General features: G+C 54.6%; 1 protein-coding gene and 1 long non-coding RNA gene across 3 annotated transcripts; one reads left to right on the forward strand and one right to left on the reverse strand.

The window, feature by feature from the left end:
- The first annotated feature begins 6,413 nt into the window (after positions 1–6,413).
- LOC139082167 (uncharacterized) lies at positions 6,414–10,232 on the forward strand. Its single transcript, XR_011537898.1, has 2 exons — positions 6,414–6,710; positions 7,325–10,232. It is a non-coding gene; the product is annotated as an uncharacterized lncRNA (long non-coding RNA).
- On the reverse strand, positions 7,284–16,394 carry SNX20 (sorting nexin 20). Of its 2 annotated transcripts, XM_070611855.1 has the most exons (5): positions 16,250–16,377; positions 14,168–14,608; positions 12,205–12,343; positions 10,579–10,730; positions 7,284–9,296 (listed from the first exon to the last, which is right to left on the reverse strand). In XM_070611855.1, exons 3-5 carry the CDS (start codon positions 12,332–12,334, stop codon positions 8,628–8,630), a joined length of 951 nt encoding a protein of 316 aa, XP_070467956.1. In that variant the 5' UTR covers positions 12,335–12,343; positions 14,168–14,608; positions 16,250–16,377; the 3' UTR covers positions 7,284–8,627. The 2 variants fall into 2 exon arrangements, with proteins under 2 accessions (XP_070467956.1, XP_070467955.1); XM_070611854.1 differs by lacking the exon at positions 14,168–14,608 and having other exon boundaries at positions 16,250–16,394.
- Between the last annotated feature and the right edge of the window lie 3,155 nt (positions 16,395–19,549).

Raw genomic sequence — 19,549 nt, forward strand, 5'->3', positions numbered from 1 at the left:
GTTGTATTATCTTGGTTGCAGGTCCTTCTGGTTGTGGGACGTGGGACGCTGCCTCAACGTGTCCTGATGAGTGGTGCCATGTCCGCGCCCAGGATCCGAACCCTGGGCCACTGCAGCAGAGCACGCGAACTTAGCCACTCGGCCACGGAGCCGGCCCCAAGCCGGCCGATCTTGACTGAGGTCCCCCATGTGACTGGGAGTCGGTGGCTGTCGTCAGGTCTCAGCTGCTCTTGGCTCTGCTCCCTGAGCCTCGCATCCTCCAGGAGGACACCCTGGGCACCTTCTTCCCCTGACAACAGTGCAGCTGAAACACCGAGGTATCTGGAGGCCAAGGCTTGGAACTGGCACACGGTCCCTTCTGCAACATCACAGTGGCCAAAGCGAGTGTCTGGGACAGCCCAGACTCAAGGGCTGGGGAAATGGACCCCGCCTCTTAGTGAGGGGAGCTGCAATGTCACATGGCCAATGGCCTGGAGACAGAGAGCGACGAAGCACTGGGGCTGTCCCTGCACCGACCCCGCACTAGCACTCGACGAGGCCCCGTGGGGCTCTCCCTCCCCCAGCTGACTGCAGCTCCCCAGCCGCCTTTTGGGACTCATTCCTGGGGCTCAGGGAAGGTGTGGATTTGGACCGGAGTCCCACGCCAGCTGTGTGGCGATGAAGTGTCTTGGCCTGCACTGTCCACTAGTTTGAATGTTTGTGTAATAACACGCCCCCCCCCGCCCCATGGTTTAGCCCAGGAGGCAGCACAGGCTGCGGGCGGAAGCCTCTGCTCACGCTCTGAGCGCCCAGTACTTGGTGTGTAATATGTATGGAGTTCATATCTGCTGCATCCTTCATTCTTTTGTTAAAATATCTTATTGTGACATATAACGGGAACAGAAAGTGCATAAGTATAGGTGTACAGCTTAACAAATTACCACAAAGCAAATATCCTCTAACTATCACCCAGAACTAAGAATAGACCATGGGCCTCACCGCTGAGATTTCCCCCGCCCACAGCCGCTATCTCAACTTTCACAGTAACCCGTGTCTTTTAGGGGTTTTGCATCTGAGTCAGCATCCTTAGCCCTCTGGTTTAGTTGCTCTTCTTCCTGGAGCCCTACACTGGCTCCCTGCAGCCCTGCAGGCTCTTCTCTTCTGAGTCTGGCTCCTTGCACTCAATCCTGCTGCGAGACTCGTGCACTCACGGTGCAGCCGTGCAGTGCAGCCTTTCACGGCTGTACCACGGTCCGGTGTTGACCGCACCACAGTTCACCCTGTTTTACTGCTGATGGATGTTTCGGTTGTTTCCCCGTTGGGGGATACTGGGAGGAGTTCTGCTCTGAAATCCTAGCTCCCGTTTTTGGGTGAACGTGCTGCCCATCTAGCTGTAGAGGATGTCCTTGAGAGGGGACTGGGGGTCCTCCGTGTTCTGCCTCAGTCCATGGTGCCAAATGGCTTTCCTTAGCGGTTGTGCCGATTTACACTCGAACCAGCAACGCAGATTTCTGTTCTCTCCCTCCCACTCTCTCTCCCTCTTCCTTCCTTCCATTTGCTTGCTCACTCAACCCGCCTTTACCAACAGTCTGGGACCAGGCCCGGGTGCCTAAAGGTGAAAAGAAGTCAAGATGCGCGGCCCAATTCAGGAGGCGGATAGATGGGGAGCCACAGAACCATCCAGGTCTCAAATGGGCGGAGGTGGGGTCTGGGGAGGAGCACGGCCCGCAAACCCTCTTTCCTGGAAAGCCGCGGGCCCACGCCCCCCCTCCCGCGATGGGGAGAAAGGGCGTCTCCCCCCACAGGGAGGGAGGCTTCGTTAAGCCCGGTCCCTCCGGAGCCAGCCGGGTAAGCGTCCCACCGAGCGGGGCGGCCCGGGCCCGGCACGTTCCTGGAGCCCCCTGTTTGATGCGCACCACTTTGTTAGCGGTTGTGGGTTCGCTTGCTTCCTCCCGATCAGCCGGAGGAGGTGGAGGGGCGGCGGCGAGGGGGCCTCTTCGGCCCCTTTGGGTCTCTGGGCTGCGGGAAGAGGATGGGGAGCAGAACCCCAGAAGCAAGGTCCTCAACCCCAAGTGGGGCTCCCCCGGGGACCCCAGCCAACACTGGCGGTGGGGCGTCGCAGTTAAGGAGGCAGCGAAGCATCAGCGCTTCCCAGCAAAACGCGCTCTTTCTGGCAGTATTTCAAACTCCTCCGAACGGTTTTTCAGTCTTCTCTTTTTCTTTTTAGAGAAATGCTCCATTTCCCCCGCGTTTCGTTTCTCCACCGCGGCGGCCGGAGCTTCCGGAGCCGCCGAGTCGGCAGCGCCATCTGCTGGCTGCCTTTTAAATTGCCGGATGAGATCCTCGGGTCCTTCGCCCCAGAAATGACCCACGGAAAGGAAAAAGAAACGTTTTTATAATCTTGAGTACAATAAAAATGAAAGTAAGGGGCTCGCCCGGTGGCACAGCAGTTCAGTTCACATGTTCTGCTTCGGCGACCCAAGGTCCACCAATTCGTATCCTGGGTGCAGACCTATGCACCACTTAGCAAGCCATGCTGTGGCAGCATCCCCCGTATAAAATAGAGGAGGATGGGCATGGATGTTAGCTCAGGGCTAGTCTTCCTCAGCAAGAAGAGGAGGATTGACGGTGGATGTTAGCTCAGGGCTAATCTTCCTCAAGAAAACCCCCAAACAATGGAACTATGAAAGATAAGGCAGAAGAATATTATATGTTACAGGGGTGTATGATATAAGATGTCCCTGCTCATGATATATATGTACATAAAATTTAATCATGCTCTAATCATACTTCAACTTTATTGTACTTGGCATGATATTAGAAAGGTGGATACCTGCCAGCGATGGATACATTTGTCCAAACCCATAGGAGGTACACCTCCAAGGGTGCACCCTGATATAAACTACGGACTCTGGGTGACGATGAGGTGTCAGTGTAGGCTCATGGATGGTAACAAATGTCCCACTCTGGTGGAGGGTGTTGATAACGGGGGAGGCTATGCGCATGCGGGGACATGGGGTATATGGGAAATCTCTGTACCCTCCCTCAATGTTTCTGTGAAATAAAACTGCTCTAAAAAGTAAAGTCTCTTTAAGCGTTTAAAAGCAGACTACAAAACCATGTGTTCAGACCCGTTTGTGTCGCGGGCTGTGGTCGCTGCCCTGGGGGCTGCCCGCCCGGGCTCCGCGGGAGGGGACAGACCGTGTTTGGTGCGGATCCTCCCACGGGGCCTCACACACCCTGGCTCGGGCTGCTGAGAAGGGAGCATGCGCGCCCTGTGCTGCTCCAGCCCGCTTGCCTCCAGGAGGAGAGCTTGTACAGAGAGAGGGCAAAGCGCAGGCAAGCAGAAGCAAGAGAGAGAAAGCGAAAGTGAGGGAGAGAGAGCGGTCTTGAAGCCGGTCTGTTCCTGCCCTTGGCAGATAATAAAGCTCTCCCTTGCCACATCACTCTGGCTTTCTGTCGCTTGGAACCAAGGGGGTCTGTGTGCCCAAAAGGCAAGCTCCCAGCTCGTCCACTTTGCAACAAGCCGGTTACTGGAGACGGCAGCAGCACAGACCTCTGTCGCACCCAGAACCTTCCTCTGGCAGGCACAGCAGGTGGCACATTGGGCAGGCGCCGGCCCAGGCCTGCCTTTTCTCCGGCTCTGTCCTGAGTCCCCAGGGGTGGAGGAGGTTCCTGCCTCAGGGTTGTGCTTCTGCACTCCCTCTGCCTAGAATTCTCCCCTGCCACAGCCCTGGGCTGCTTCCTTACCTCCCCTGTGGCTCCCTTACACACTGCCTCCTCTGAGAAGCCTGCCCTGACCATCTGGCTGAGGGAGACCATTCTGTCCCAGTGTCTGTTTGCCCTGTGAGTGGCTCCCACCTAACATGTCACCTTGATGAGGGAAGGGACTGGGTCTGTCCTGTTCCTTGCTGCATCCCCAGTTTTTCCCAGGGTCTGGCACATAGTAGGAGCATCATCAATTGTTGTTCACTGAGAAAATGAGAACATGTAGAGATAGGCAGATATGGCTGATGAGAGGGCCTATTCTGGGTGCTGACTGGGAGAGTGGGGCTGCGGCAGGGCCTCTTCAGGGGAGGGGCATTTTCTTGTTCTTATGGGGCGGGGCACAGTGACACCAACCAGAGGACATGCTGCCCGTTCAGGCTTTGACTGACCCAGAACTCCCTTCCATGAGGGGGGTGGTCTTACTGATACCAGGGTGTGTAGCCAGGAGCTGAAGCCAGTGTACCACCTCCTGACTGGGGTGTTGAGAGCCAAGGATGTCAATCAAAGCCCAAACCAGGCCCATGACCAAGGGGCTGGGGAGCACGCAGGGCTGAGGACAGGGCTTGGGGACTGGGGTACCAGGGCCAGGGGGCCAAGGAGCAGATGTCAGGGACCATGCGCGGACAGCATCGGAGGATCCTGCCACGTGGTCAGAAACTTATTTCCTTTGCAGTATTTTCCAGTCCTTCTGAGTAAATCAAAGAAGAGTCTCAGCTGGTGGTAACAGGTCTCTAACACTTGTCCCTGGGTCTGTTCACAAAGGCCCGGGGCAGCCTCCAACAGAGGCTTGTCTCAGACAGAGGCCTGAGGTGTGACAACAGTCATGGGGTTCACTGTGGTTATTTCTATAGTTACCTTCTCTAATTGTAGCAATTCTAATTCTCCATTTAGGGTAGTAATAGGGAGTTTCTTTTTCAAATAAATTTACAAAGGTAAAGGAGACCACTAAGAAGGAAATAGCAAGTGGATGCTAGAACAGGTGGTGGCATTGTTGGGCCCCAAAGGGAGGGGGGTGTGACTGAGCAGAGGATTCTGGGAAGATAGCTCCTTGTAGCTGCCGCAGGGGGACAGGAAGTGTCTGGAGCAGCCTGTGAGAGGCCGGCTGGGGCCGTGGGGGAGCCCCCTCCCCACCAGCAGGTGCAGTTGGAGCTGGTTTAGCTGCTCAGAGTTACGACCCTAGGGAAACAGCGAAGAGCGAAGGGCAGGTAGGCGTTGGGGCCTGGAGCCCACCTCGCACCGAGCCTCCTGGCTGGAGGGCTAGCCAGCCTCTGCCCAGGCCTCAATTCAGACCCTGCGACCCGAGGCCTGGCTGAGTGACCACCAACGGCCTCTTAGAATTCCAACCTGGGGTTATTCTTGCCAGATCCTATCTCTCTGATGTGGACACCCCAGTTCTGGTCCTGGAGCTGTCCCCACCATGTGGCCTTGAGTGAGTTCCCCTCTCCAAGCCTCAGTTTCCCTACCTGTAAGCAGAGACGAGTGAAATGACCTTTAAGGACCCTTAAGGGTGAGACGACCAGGGACATCCCCAACTCTCTCCTCCTGCTCCTCCAACATGGGGCTCGGTGAGGAAAGCACAGTGTGGGGTCACACGGGCCTGTGCTTCATTTCCTGCTCTACCTGATGTCAGCTGTGCAACTCTGGGCAAGTCACTTAACCTCTCAGGGTGTCTGTGTCTCGTCTGTTACATGGGATAAGAACATCTCTGAGCCGGGCTGGACTTGCAGCAATGAGGGAAGTCCTGGACACGCAGTAGGGCTCTGAAAGTGCTAGCGAGCTCTGGTTTTCAGTGCACAGGCAGCCACTGGCAGTGCCCTTTTTCCATCCTGGCTTGGAAGGTTAGCGACCTGCCAGCATCCCAGGCACGGGTCTCACAAGGATGCCTCAGGGCTCCGCGTCCATTGGGGAGATCCTGGGGCTCCACATCCAGTGGGGAGACCACGGGCCTCTGTGTCCACAGCAGAGACCCCAGGGCTCTGCATCCACAGGGGAGACCTCGGGGGTCTGCGTCCCGGCCAGCCGGCAGGAGGGAGCCTTCATCTGCACGGGTGCCCCTCAGGCACTGGGCCGAGTGCCCAGAGCTGGTTCCTGGGTGTGGGGAGGCTGGCACGGTGCTCCACCTCGAGCCCCCGGGCCCAGGCTCGGGCATGTGTGTGGAGAAGATGCACAGGAAGGAACCCGTACAGCAGACTGTCCAGGCTCTGCAGCGATTTTCCTCAAGGCAGCTTCAAGTCAGTTCAACACAGGGCTTCTCCAACTTGAACACTTGTGAAGTAAGGGAGGGGATCTTGTTAACACTCTCATTCTGATTCAGCAGTCTAGGGCGGGGCCTGAAGTTCTGCATTTTTAACAGGCTCCAGGGGATGCTGATGCTTGTGGTCTCGGGCCCCAGCCTGAGTATCAAGGCCATGTGCTCTTGCCTCTCCTGTGGGCTCAGCTTTTGAGAAGACAGGAGAAGAGGGTCCAGTCCCAGCTGCCACCAACCAGCCTGCCAGAGTCCCCTGGAAACACAGACTAAGCTATACAGGTGGGGTGGGAGGGGGCCCAGGCAAACAGGGCAGTGGGGTCCCGGTGGGGCACAAGGAAAGCTTCTGGGAGGAGGGGGCTTGAGGAATTCAAGGACATGTTCCAGGAACCCAAGAAATGAGTGGGTCTCTGACTTCTGCAGCAAACGAGAGATGCCAGGAGGAGACAGCCATCACGGGTCACGCCAGGCCCTTGGACACCTGTGGTGCTTGGAGACACAGTGTGTGTGGCCAGAAGAAACACCACTGGGCCCGCAGGCCAAGGCCTTCCAAAGAACTGGGAGCACCGAGTGCCACCAAGAAGAGGAGAGCTGGGAGCCCTGGAGCTGCCTGTGTGCAGTTCCTTTTCAGGAAGCAGAATAAGGCCATCCCCTGTGCACTGTGTATGGAGCCGGCCTTCTTCAGGAGTCCTGACAGGGAACTCCCCCATATGATCTGGTAGGTCCTTTCTATCTCATACGGGTTTTAAAAATTTTCTCTCTCTACCCTTCCCCCCATATATAAGTGATTTTGAGATGCACATTTCCCCCCACGTTTGAGCACCTCTGAACTCACTGGCACTGTACCCTGTCTATTGGCCTGGATCGATGCTGAGATCCTTCAGAAAGAATTTGCATTTGCTGGGCCGGTACCTGGAACACCTCCACCAGAGACCGCTGTCACGTGACCTCTCCGCTGGAGGTATTTTGGCCCATGCTGTGTGTGTTCAGACCCCAAACCTTGCAGTTCGCATTCTAGGAGGTTCCTGCCTTCCACCCAGTGCCAAGTCTGACTCCTCAAGTTCCCCTGTCCCTTTCTACGTAGCTGGCTTATTCCACGTTACCTTACACAGGGGTCTGGCTCTTTGGTCTCCCCGCATTTTGCTGGACTCTCCTATTAAACTCCCCATGGTGGGCATTTTTTCTTTCTTAGTGAATGCTTGGTGACTCTAACAGCTAACAGCATTTTATATTTGGGAAATAACGTGTAAAATCAGTGTGATCTTCACCATTACAAATAGAGTCACCGCTCTTTTATTTTTCCATTTAACACTTTAATTTTCTATTTTAAAGATTTTCAAGAAGTCCAATATCTCCCGCTTGGAGTGTCCTTCTGGAATAGATGGAGACACTTGAAGGCTGTCTCCGTGCAAAGGTGTCAGCCCGTCTCTAAGCTCCAGGATGCACCTGATGGGGCCACTACACTCGCAGCCACACGGTGTCGCTGTTGGACACGTTCTGGTGCAGCGTGGCGAATGCCTTCCACTCCTGCTGCTGTGACTTTGCTGAGCCAGATCCCTGCACAACCAAAGTGGTGCCCAAGTTAGAGCCTCTTTAGTTCACCCTCCTAAGCTGGGCCAGATGGTTTAGGTCTTCAGGGACTTCCAGCCTTAAACACATATTGGGCCCTAACCAGCCTGTACCATCAGCTTCAGGCCCCGTGTGGAACCAGGTCATTGGTCCAGTCTCCTCTTCACTTGGGAACCCTCGGTGCCCTTTCCTGACTGCAAACTTCAGTCAACAGCATCCCAGCCCATCAGACAGGTCCCGAGAACATTGTCCCTCAAATGGGGAGGCATGTCTCTTTCTACCCAGGGGCCCCACTGAGTATCTCCCCACCCCCCTTCAGGGCCACATCTGTATAACCCAGGGAGCCCATGCAAGGGACAGCTGCCTTGTACATGAACCCACCCCTAGGCTGTGAGTTTATCATCCTAACCTAATGATAGATCCTAACCATTTCTCTAATCGTTGGCCACTCCCCTCACTGAAGGCACCTTGTGTCATAGGATCTGACAGCACGACTGCATTCCAGCCCAGGACGCTCCCACCCCTCGAAGGGCGGCACACACCCCACCCCAGGGGTGACGCTGGCCTTGGGGAGCCGTGGATGAGCTTCTGTTTTGCTGAGTTGGGTCTACACACGAGGAGGGAGGAGCTAGAGTACTTAGGGCAACGGCTGGGGATATCTGTAAGCAACATGGAGGGGGAGGAGCAGAGAGAAGAGCATCAGGACAGCTGGGGAGAGCTGTCAGCCAGGAACAGGAGCACGCTCTGTCCGCGGTGTGCTGTGAGCCTCCCCTCCAGCCACTTACAAAAACGCCAGCAAGGTGGATGTCTCTCTCCCGTGTTTTTGCAGCTAGGTTTGTGGTTTTGAGATGAAGTGGGACTAGCATCACGGGGACACAGGCCAGAAGCAGAGACTTCCAAGGATGCCCAGGAATGCCTCTGCCCAACACAGATGGGGGACCGGAGGAGGGGCTTGTCCGAGTCGCCCAGCAAGTTACGGCCCAAAGAGGCTCTTCCCATTAAAAACGAGCCCCACACAGCCCGCCGAGCACGGGGCTCCCGCATCTCAGCTCCCCGCCAGCGCGGCTCAGTACAGATACTCTCGGACGGTGAGCTCCTTCAGGGTGAAGCCCAGGGGCGTGGGCTTCCGATGCTGGCTCTCCTCCAGCCTCTCCTGCAGCGACACGAAGTCCTTGCCCAGCGTGTAGGCCAGGCGGATCATGGCGTCCAGCAGCGGGGCGTAGTAGCGGTGGCCCTCGCGGGCCTGCAGGCACTGGAGGGCCCGCTCGCCGGCCGCAAAGGCCTCCGCAGGGCGCTCGAGGTCGCGGTGGCACACCAGCATGGCGCAGAGGGGCGGGACCAGCATGGCGGGGCAGTGCGTCGTCAGCTTCTCCTGCAGCGGCACCACGCGCACCAGGATGTCCAGGGCCTTGGTGTACTGGCCGGCGCGCAGGCAGCCGAAGGCCTCCTTCAGCTCGGGCCGCGTGAGGAAGTCGATGAACTCCCGGGACCGGCGGACGCAGCGGATGGCGTAGAGCAGGCTGAGGTACTCCTTGAAGGCCAGCTTGCGCTCGGAGATCATCTCCTCGCTGAAGTTCCCCATCAGGTGCTTCTTGGGGAAGACGACGTCTTCGATCTCTTCTCGGAAAGTCTTCAGGAGGCTTTTCTGGAGCGCCTCGAAGTCTGAGTAGCGCCGTTCCAGGACGGCTTTGTTGCTGTCAAAACTGCCTGTCTGGATGACGACGATTTGGTACATCTGCGGTGCAAAGAGAGAGAGCCTTTGACTGCATCCTGACGGAGCGTTTCAGCTGACAGAGAGAGCTCCGGCAAACAAAAATAATGCTGATGGTAATTTAAAGCATACCCTGAAAATGGGTTAGGGTTGTGTGCAATTCTGTGTTCAATCGCCGTCAGCATCAGCTGAGCTATAAAGCGAATCATGACAAGAGTCAGCCTGAGAATAACGACACAGAGACGTGGGGGCATCTGAGGAGACAGGGTGCAGGAGCACGTGCAGGGGCCTGGGGCGCTCTCGGCTTTCCATCGTCAAAACTGGGCCTTGGTTCCTCAACTGGGGTTAGACCTGAGCTTGGACTAGGTCTGTGCTTTCCACGTATGGGACACTTGGGAGAGGGTTTGAGGAGATATACTGGCGGTGATCTTACCTGGTAAGAAAATTATTCCTTTTCAATTCTCTTTCAAGAGAATAGTGATTAAGGGCACAGACTGCCTGGGTTAGAGTTCCAGCCCCACCACGGCCCAGCTGTGTGGTCTTAGGTAGGTAATTGAATCTCTCCAAGCCTCAGTTTTCTCAGCCATAAAACAAAGACAGTAATAGTACCTACCTCGCTGGGGGAGGATTAAACGAGTTAATGCACTGAAACCAGGTGGGACTGAGCCCTGGGTGCGGTCAGCACTCGGCAACAGCTATTGCTGCTATCCTGGTCCAACCTAAGGGCGGGAGGCTGGGTGTGGCTCTCCCATAGTGTCAACGTCTCCCCACCACAGGCCAAAGCGGGCAGCCCCAAGCACGGAGCTTCTCACCAGCCACAGCAGCCGGCTGGACTTTAATCATAGCACTTAGCTCTCCCTGTATTTCCTTTCATGATCACCTTTTCTTTATGCCACGTGGTACTGGTTTTCCATTTTAGGTATTTCCCCTTGAAATAAATATATGTAGTATTTTAAAAAAGTGATACAATTTAAAGAAAAAATTGGGTAATTAATAATATAAATGATACAGGGATATGGCAAAGACGGTGAAGAAGAGACTCAGGTGACTAATACTGGACAACGTGGGGTCGATCTGGGCTAGCTCCTTCTTAGGATCAGGGATGTGACTCACATGTCTCTTACAGTACCTAGGTGCTCACAGCACCTAGCACAGTCCCAAGTGTGCAATCTTGCTTTTTGACCATTTCCTTCAGAAGAACTCTGAGTTACACTGCATCAGCCCATGTCACAGCTGGGAAAGCTGAGGCCCAGGGCTGGGAAGGAGGCTGTGGAAGGCACTCCATCCTTTCTTGATCTCTGCTTACCACGAACTTGGAGACCTTCCTCTCCTCGATGCGGGCGGAGCTGATCTCAAAGAGCAGTTTCACGCGCTTCCAGCAGCGCTTCTCCGTCCGCCAGTAGTCCTGCAGCTCCCGCGTGGTCATGCTGGAGTTGGAGCTGGGGCTGCTGTGGGCCTCTGGAGGGACAGCATCGGGTCAGTGCGCTTTGGGGACAAGGGCTTGGGGAGATGGCTGGGTCTGTCTGAGAATCTGGAAGAGCGGTGGATATCTGCCTCCCCGATCCTACCCTTTATGGGCTCGATTGGGCATCAGCCAGACCCTGTGCCCAACCTGGCTGAACCCACCCCACCACGGACAATTCCAAATAGCCTGTGCTCCCCATGTGGCTTCGCAGTTGTGAAATGCAGTGTGTTTGTGTTGCGTCGTCCACTTCCGGCCATTGTGGACAGATTGGCCATTGTGAAACTCCACGCTCCCGACATGCAGGGACTATGGTTGTGCACTTCTGCGCTCCCCACAGCACTGACTCAGCGCCTGCTGCCGGCCACTGCACATCGCTGGGTGGTGGAGGGAGCTGTGAGGGTGGTGGGCTCCCCACTCTGCCTGGCTGGCCTCTCCTACCTCTCATCCCACTTGCCACATTCTAGGCTTTTTCTCGCACAGGCCCCTCCTTCTGCCTGAAGTGTAATCCTCCCCTTCCCCAGCCTGGGAGACAAACGCAGTGTTGCTTAAAGCGCACTTGAGCGTTGAGACTGTGAGAATTTTAGGAAAGATCAGAATCTGTCTCCACCAGAAATGTGCAAATCCTTGTGCACTTTGTCTCGAGGCCCACAGGCCCCAGGAGCCCTTCTCCCATGTGTCCTTCAAGACGCAGCGCACGTGTCACCTCAGCTGCCCCCTGGCCTTAGAGTAAGAGCCCCCTCATCCCTAGAGCCTTTTCCATGGCATCTCAGGTTACTTCTCACGGATGCGTCTCCCTAGCAAACTCGAGGGCAGCGCAGTGTTTCATCTGCCCATTTCCCCAGGGCCTTGCACAGGGCCAGCGCAGAGCAGGCGTTCAACAGGCACATGCTGCACGATTGCACAAATGAGTAAATGACTGAGCAGAGACTCGCTCCAGGGGCGGCGCCATAGCGGACGCTGTCAGTGCTGGGCCTGCCCCTTGGCACTCACAGTTCTGAACACCCCACTGGCTTCCTATCGGACTGTCGGCTGTCACCCTGTGGGCTTTCTCGGGCCACAGCAGCGTGTTCTGGAGCATCCCTCAGTGGATGAGGGATGGCACTGGTGGATTACAGCCTGGCCTCCTCGCCTCTCAGATGGGACAACTCTGCGGCTGTTCCAAACAGTCTCCCAGAGGACCCTGTTGGGACCGAGTCCCAGTTGCCCTCAGCGGTAATGTGTTTATGCACACCCTGTACTGGCTTCCTGCCCTTCCCTTCCTCACTCTTCACTGCCCTGCGATAGCTCCTACGATCATCTCCCAGATAAACCACTTGCACCAAGTCCTTGTCTCAGTGTCCACGTTGGGACAACTCAAGTTGAGAGAGCTGCACTGCTCTCTTGTGTCATTCATTGAAGTATCCACATCTGTATTTCAAATGTCTTCAAACCTCTATCCCTTGACCAAACCCCAAGCCTCGAACCCACCTAAGTGCCCTTCAGGGCCTGGACGTGGGAGGTCTGCGCCAGTGGCTGATGCTTCCTGCTTGGTCCCTGCCATGCACTGGGCTCTGGGGCCCATCCATCCAGGGCTCCCAGGGTGCTTGGGACTTGCCATGCTCCAAGGCTGCCGGAGGGACAAGAGAGAACAGTGAGTTCCCACTCAAGTTGGGGTTCCTGGTGGGTCCTGAGGTGCCCAGCATCTGTGTCATGGTCTCCACTGCCAACCCCTCCGCTGCCCACTAGCTGTCCACCCAACCACCAGATGCTCAGCCCCGGTCTGGCCTGTTGCTGGCCTGAGCCCTCCAAGGCTGAGCCGACTGTCACCTTATTGTTCGTTTTTCTCCAAACTTTAAATGAGGTGATTTCAAGCACAGCTAATGGCTTCTGTGGTTACTTAGGAGAAAGATTCTGGCTTGTCCAGAAAAAGTCCCAATACTCCATTTTCTATTACACGTGTAAACCAAATCTCAGCGTTCAAAGCAGGGATGCTCTCTCTACTGACCGCTTGTTACACCCACTTCATGCTCACGTAGGTTCTTCACAACCACCGTCTTACTTAACACCCGCAGAAACCTACCATGACTTCCAGTAACAGACGAGGAAACTGAGGGTTAGCCCAAGGTCACGTGGCCGGTGCATGTGCCCAATAAGCAAAGCCAAGTGCTCCTGACGTGCCAGGCTGTGCGCACCGTACTCAACACGCACTCTCTCACTTAATCTGACTCTGTGTGTGGTTAGAATTTTTAATCTTCATTATGGTAAAGGAACCGAGAATTAGAGTTGCTCACGATCGAGAGCCAGCAAGTGGTGGGCAGGACACAGACGCAGGCTGGTCTGACCTCAAAATCCTCTCCACCCCCTCGGGGGAGGCAGGCAGCCGGGGTCCTGGGTTGAGTTTGTGCAGTAACTGTCTGTGACCCAGATAAGTGAATGAGATGACCTGGTGCCTGGCAAGTTACTTAACTTCCCTGTGCCTCAGTTTCCTAAAAAGGGGCATAATAGAACCACCTTCACAAGGCTGGTGCAAGGGCTAGGTTAGGCCGACCACAGGGGGCATCAGCTCGGGGCCCACACACCAGGCACTGCCTAATAGTTCCTCTGATGTGTGTCTGACGCGTGGCAGAGGCTGTGAGAAATATGTGAGAAATAAATGACTCTAGAGTAAGGTGTAAGTTGGAATAGAATTTAAAATGTCTGAGACAAATTAGAAAAAGGAACAATTAAAACATTAGCTCAGATGGGGCGAGTCGCTGGGGCATCACTTAGGCACAGAAATTCAAAATAAGACGGGTGCAGTGAGCTCGTCTCCCTGACGGCATCTGAGAGCTGCGAGGGCCCAGGGGGTGCCTGGAGCGTCAGCCCGGGTCTGTCCGGTTCCAGCGCCCAGGGGGAACCCGATGCTGACTGTGGCCTAGAGGGAGGTGGGGCCCCTGCTGCTCCAACAGCCTTTGCCACGTCCCTGGGTGTGGTCAGAACCTGTCCCCACTCCAGGGTGAGTGCCTCCTGGAGTTGGCCAGGCCTGGGGAGAGGAGAGGTCAGCTGGGGCCAGGAGCCCACGCTCCAGGGGCAGCTCTTGCTGTGTCAGGTGAAAGGATCCCTGGGCATTCTCCAGGTGGCTCTGTGCAGTTGTCCAGTGGGCAACTCTTGGGTACTCTCCGTCCACCCTCACCTTCTACGGATGGGAAGCTGGGCATAGGGCGGGGCGGGGCTGGCTCAGGGCTGCACACGCTTGGGCCTGCCATAGCTTCGTACCTCGTCTCTTTCCCATCTTCCCTCCCTCCCCTCTTGCCCAACTGTGGGTGCATGGCCCAGGTACTTAACATTTCTCCATCTGAGAAGTGTGGCCATAGCCCTGTCCTGCCAACAAGACGATGGATGGCTAGGGACAGGGTCCCTACATTCTGGTAGGTGTCCAGAAAGGTAGTTTGTGGTCCACATACTCTCTTACCTAATAGACTCTTGGTGGCTGAGATTCTTGGGGACCCAGTGTTTCCTGTGGGCTCTCCTATGCACCTGCCTCAGTTAGCACATCTGTAAAATGGGTGATGGTGAGTGGCATTGGCCTCAATGATCCCAGCCCTTCCAGCTCTGCTGTCGTGATCAGGCAGCTGGTGTCAGGTCAGCAGCAGGGTACTGTCTGCCTAGGGACCCTGTGAGACAAGGGCCTTGGCTGGACATTCCAGTAAAGATCTGGGAAAGCTGAGCATGAACCCAGGGCTGAGAATTAAAATCAAATTCAGCAGCCACAGGCAGCTCCCTTATGTTTTGTCATATGGGATCGACCGGGAGTTGCCCCCTACAGAGGAGTGAGGAGGAGAAAGTCATGCACTGGTGCATCCACGGAGTCTCGGGCAGCTTCCTGTTCCTCTCTGGGCCTCACTTTCCTCATCTGTGAAGTGGAGAAAGCGATCCTGTCACTCCCAAAGCTCTTTGGGGACAGCTACTCAGGGAGTTCTGTGGGCCCTTCCCGCCCCTCTCCACACCCTGGGTAGCAAAGATTTCTCGACTTTACAAAAAATACAGCAAGTGTTGGTGCTGTTGGCTTAGGAGCCTGTCCTTGGTCCAGGGCACAGAGCAGCTTCCCAGCCCCCTTGGCCATCCATCTCCTGTGTGCGGTCATTCCGCTCCTTCCGTCCCAGGTGCCCCGAGCATCGCTCCTCCCTCGTTGCCTGCCGTGGCCGTGGCCAGTCCTCTTTTTTTTTTTTGAATCTTGAGTTCATATTTATTATGAGTGTGGACATTGGGGCCACTTAGAACAATATCCGATGCCAGGGGAGCTGAGAGGACATTTGTGTGTATGTGTGGGTATATTTAAAAATGCACATCAAAGGTAAGTCATGCATACAAGACTGTAAATCATATACAATTTCAGTTTAAACAACATTGATAAAACAAACACCAATGTGACACTATCAGCCAGCTTAAAACGTAGCCCATCAAAGTACCTTAGAGCCCCCGCAGGCCCTCCCTGCCTACCCTCCCCCACCTCCAGAGGAAGCCGCTGTTCTGAGTTTGGGGTTAATCATTCCCTTGTATGCATGCGTGCGTGTGTGTGCGCGTGCGTGTGTGCGTGTGTGCATGTGTGCGTGTGTGTGTTTTAAATAGTTTACCCAGGGCGTATGTATCCCTCTAAACAAATTACTCAGGTTTGCCTTCTTTGAGCTTTATTACATATTGGACCATACTTTTGCACTCGTCTGTGCCTTATTTTTGCTAAACACTATGGCATATTATTCTTTTTCTGCTGTGCTGTATGATATTGCATGAATATGCCACCATATATTTGTCCCTTGTCCTGTCGGTGGACATTTGTGTTGTTTATTTTTTGTTGCTCCCACCGCCCCCAAATACTGCACTGCGGATGAGGCACAGCCTCATGGGCAAGACGTCACCCATCCCAGGAGTGGAAAGTTTTGTCATAGGTGACATCCAGTCCTTCTTCTGCTGGGCACACTGGGCCACCTTCAGAGCCCATGCTACCTTCGTGAGGGGGCGGCAGAGAACTTTCCATCAGGGGTGGGGGTCCAGTGGAGCAGAGTGAAGCTCCCTGGCCTGACCTGGGAGACACACGATCCTGGACATTAGATGGGCATGCTCCCAGATGTGACTGTGCAGCAGAGCCTTCTTGGGGGGTGGGGGGTGCTGGGTGCTTGTAAAAAGCGTATTTCCTGGCCCCCAACATCAGAGAGTCCCGTTTGCAGGTCTGGGAGTGGGCCCTGGAGTCTGCATTTTGCACATGTCCCCCCAGGGATCTGCTTATGCAGGGGGTCCTGGCACCACTTTTTGAGAAATGAAGGTGTGGTGCATTATTCCCCAGGCTCTGGAGGGGAGTTCTGGCACTTCAAAAGGAGCTGGGGCAATGGAGGATCCAGGGGCCATCCCTGCTCTGCCCCGGTGCGCTAAGGAGAGCCCTGCACATACAGGCTACCACCAACCCTTCTCCGTCCCACCCTACCCCCAACAGGTACTGAGGGAGGCTCCCAGGAGGAGGGGGCGCAGAGGCCCACTGAGCCTGGGCTCAGACACTGACCTGAAGCCTCTGCCTGCGTGTGTCCAGGGGTCCTGGAGGGGCCTCACATGGCCTCCTTCAGCTCTCGGTTCTGAGCTGGGGGCCAGCAGTCGGTGGCTGCCGCTTCGCTCAGTTCCCGGTTTGAAAACAGGAAATAGGCTGTGTGACCTGCTGCTCGTCGCCCCAGCCCATTGGCTGCTGAAAAAGGATATATTGAACCCACTGACAGCCTGAGGCGGCCTCAGGGCGTGCAGGACGGCAGGCGGGCTCCAGCTGTGAGGGTCCAGCTGGGCCTCTGGTTTCCACGGTCCTGCCACAGCCCGGCTGCTCCCCGGAGTCCTTGACAGTCTCTGGCATTGGGACAGGAGCTCCCAAAGCTCTTTAACATTCATTATGCTACCCTACACACCTGGCATCATGGGCCATCGCGCCCCAGTGACAGATGGGGAAACTGAGGCTTGGAGTACAGAGTTGGTGGGCGCGGGCCAGTGCCTGAGGTGGAGGGGAGGTAGGCAGACTCACGGTTCCAATTGGTGCCCTACTCTGGGCAAGGGTAACCCCAAGTCTCCCTACAGAAAGGACCAGGGCAGCCAGTCCTCTGGGCAGCGGTGTGACTCACGCCAGCGGTACGGTGGCCTTGAGGGCAGGAGGTTGCGACAAGAAATTAGGACCTTGCCAGCCCCCTGGAATCTACCATGTGTCTCCTCCCTCCCTCCCCTGCAGAGGTGGTCACAGCCCTGATTCTGACGGGGGTCACTTCCTTGCCTTTTTGGTAAACGTCAGCTAGGAACAGACCCCAAAACAACAGAGTCTCATTTTCGAATGTTATGTAAATTGAGCCCTACATACTGTTTGTACGCTTTGGGATCTGCTTCTTTCATTTCATATTTATGTGAATAAGATTCATCAGTGTGTTTTTGAGTAGGTGGAGCGTTTTCATTTTTATTGCTGTGTTGCTACATTATTTGAATACATCATTATCCTTTTTTTGGTCTGTTCATGCGTATTTGGGTTGTTTCTAGTTTGGGTCATCATGATCAGTGCTGCTGGGAATTTCTTACACAATTATCCAAGTGCACGTTTGTCTGAGGTGAAATTACCGGGTCTCAGAGCGTGAACAGCTTCAACTGCGCCAGAGTGTACTAGATTGTGCCAAGCCCTTTCCTGAGCGGCTGCGCCATTTTGCACTCCCACCAGAGGATGTGAGGGCTCCCTCAGCCGCACTTGACAGGGTCAGTATTTTCTGTTTTAGCCATTCTAATGGGTATGCAGTGTTTATCTCATTATGGTTTAAGCTGCATTTCCCTAATGACTAGCGATGGTGAGCATCTTTCACTGGCTTATTTGCCATCCTATACCTTCGTTGGGGAAGTGTCTCTTCAAGTCCGTGGCTCATGTTGGGATTGGATCATTTTCTTTATGGTTTGCAGGTGTTCTTTATGCATTCTTCTGGGTGCAGGGACTCAATGTGCTTTCCCATGCTGTGGGGCATCTGTACTCTCTTAGCAGGGTATTTTTAAAAAATTTTTTATTGAAATAATGGTAAGTCACAGTCTTGTGAAATTTCAGTTGTATATTATTGTTTGTCAGTCGTGTTGTAGGTACACCCCTTCACCCTTTGTGCCCACCCCCCCACCCCACCTTTCCCCTCGTAGCCATTAATCTGTTCTCTTTGTCTACATTTTTAAATTCCTCATATGAGTGGAGTCATACAGAGATTGTCCTTCTCTATCTGGCTTATTTCACTTAACATAATTCCCTCAAGGTCCATCCATGTTGTTGCAAATGGGACGATTTTGTTCTTTTTTACGGCTGAGTAGTATTCCATTGTATATATATATACACCATATCTTCTTTATCCAATCATCTGTTGATGGGCACTTAGGTTGCTTCCACATCTTGACTATTGTAAATGATGCTACAATGAACCTAGGGGTGCATGGGACTTTTGGAATTGCTGACTTCAAGTTCTTTGGGTAGATACCCAGTAGTGGGATAGCTGGATCGTATGGTAGTTCTATTTTTAATCTTTTGAGGAATCTCCATACTGTTTTCCATAGTGGCTGCACCAGTTTGCATTCCCACCAGCAGTGTATGAGGGTTCCTTTTTCTCCACAACCTCTCCAACATTTGTTACTATTAGTTTTAGATATTTTTGTCCTTCTAATGGGTGTAAGGTGATATCTTAGTGTAGTTTTGATTTGCATTTCCCTCATGATCAGCGATGATGAACATCTTTTCATGTGCCTATTGGCCATCCGTATATCTCCTTTGGAGAAATGTCTGTTCACGTCTTCTTCTTAGCAGGGTACTTTGATGAATACAAGTTGGCAACTTTAAAGTATTCAATCATATCAACCTTTTCTTTCACAGCCGGTGTCACACTTTGAGGTCCGGAGTTTTCTTCTTTATTGTTTTTCTTTATCGTTGCTTCTGCAACAACTTCACAGGCCATTGTGAGGCTTAAGATGAGTTAGGATGTGCAGAGCACTTAGAACGAGGCTGGTATGCAGTCAGCACTGGACCAGCGCTGGCAGTTCTTGTTATCCTAAAGCCTTCCTAGTCTGCCTGTCTCCTTTGGGCTCTATCATGCACTCAGAGTGGACTTTCGTGTATGGTGTGAGGTGGGAGGGCTGGTGTTTTTTTTCCCGTTTACCTATTTGTCCCCGTTTGTTGAAATGGTCATCCAGTCCCACTCTCTGTGGCGCCATCCTTGCTATAAAAAGAGGACCCACTTGCGTCAGGGTCTGTTTAGCTCCAGGGGAGAGCCGTGCACATGTGCCTCTGCTCTGCTAGCTGGTGAGCCCTGAGGGCAGGGCCTGCTCTCACTGTCTCTGCCTCGCACTGCCCCCCACACGGCGGAGGCGAGGCTCCTACATAGAGTGAGGCTGGAACTCCCTCCCCCCGCCTCCCTGGGTCCGTCCCACAGCTCTCCAGTTTTTTCCCCCACTCTCTACCTGAGCCTAGAGTCTGCGAGAGGCCAGGGTAGACTCTGAGCCCTTCTCTGCAGCCCTGTACGCCTCTCGCCAGCAGCCAGCAACTGCGGGGAAGGGTGTGGAAGCCGCTGCTTCCTCTTCTGGAAGCGGGAGACACTCTTTGGAAAGCCCCAGACACGCAGGGGTGTCTGGCCTGCATCGGAAGGACCCAGCTGGACCAGAGCGGCTGGGAGGACAGGCAAGGGCCCGCTGTCCTGGTGGGAGACACAGGGTGGGCGTCTCCCACTCAGTACTGAAGCCAGGTGGTGAGAAGGGGAGGCAGGAAGGGAAACGCTGCGTCTCAGCGCCTAGGTGTCTCTTGTCGTAATCTAACTCTTCTAGATTC

The sequence above is a fragment of the Equus przewalskii genome, chromosome 3 (assembly GCF_037783145.1).
Source record: "Equus przewalskii isolate Varuska chromosome 3, EquPr2, whole genome shotgun sequence".
Lineage (NCBI taxonomy): Eukaryota > Metazoa > Chordata > Mammalia > Perissodactyla > Equidae > Equus > Equus przewalskii.

Excerpts from the sequence above, each read along its gene's own strand:
- SNX20 (XM_070611854.1), bottom strand. The coding sequence starts at position 12,334 with ATGGCAAGTCCCAAGCACCCTGGGAGCCCTGGATGGATGGGCCCCAGA. Across the intron at positions 10,731-12,204 it reads AGGCCCTGAAGGGCACTTAG|AGGCCCACAGCAGCCCCAGC; the intron begins GTGGGTTCGAGG and ends CTGTCCCTCCAG. Across the intron at positions 9,297-10,578 it reads GGAAGGTCTCCAAGTTCGTG|ATGTACCAAATCGTCGTCAT; the intron begins GTAAGCAGAGAT and ends TTTGCACCGCAG.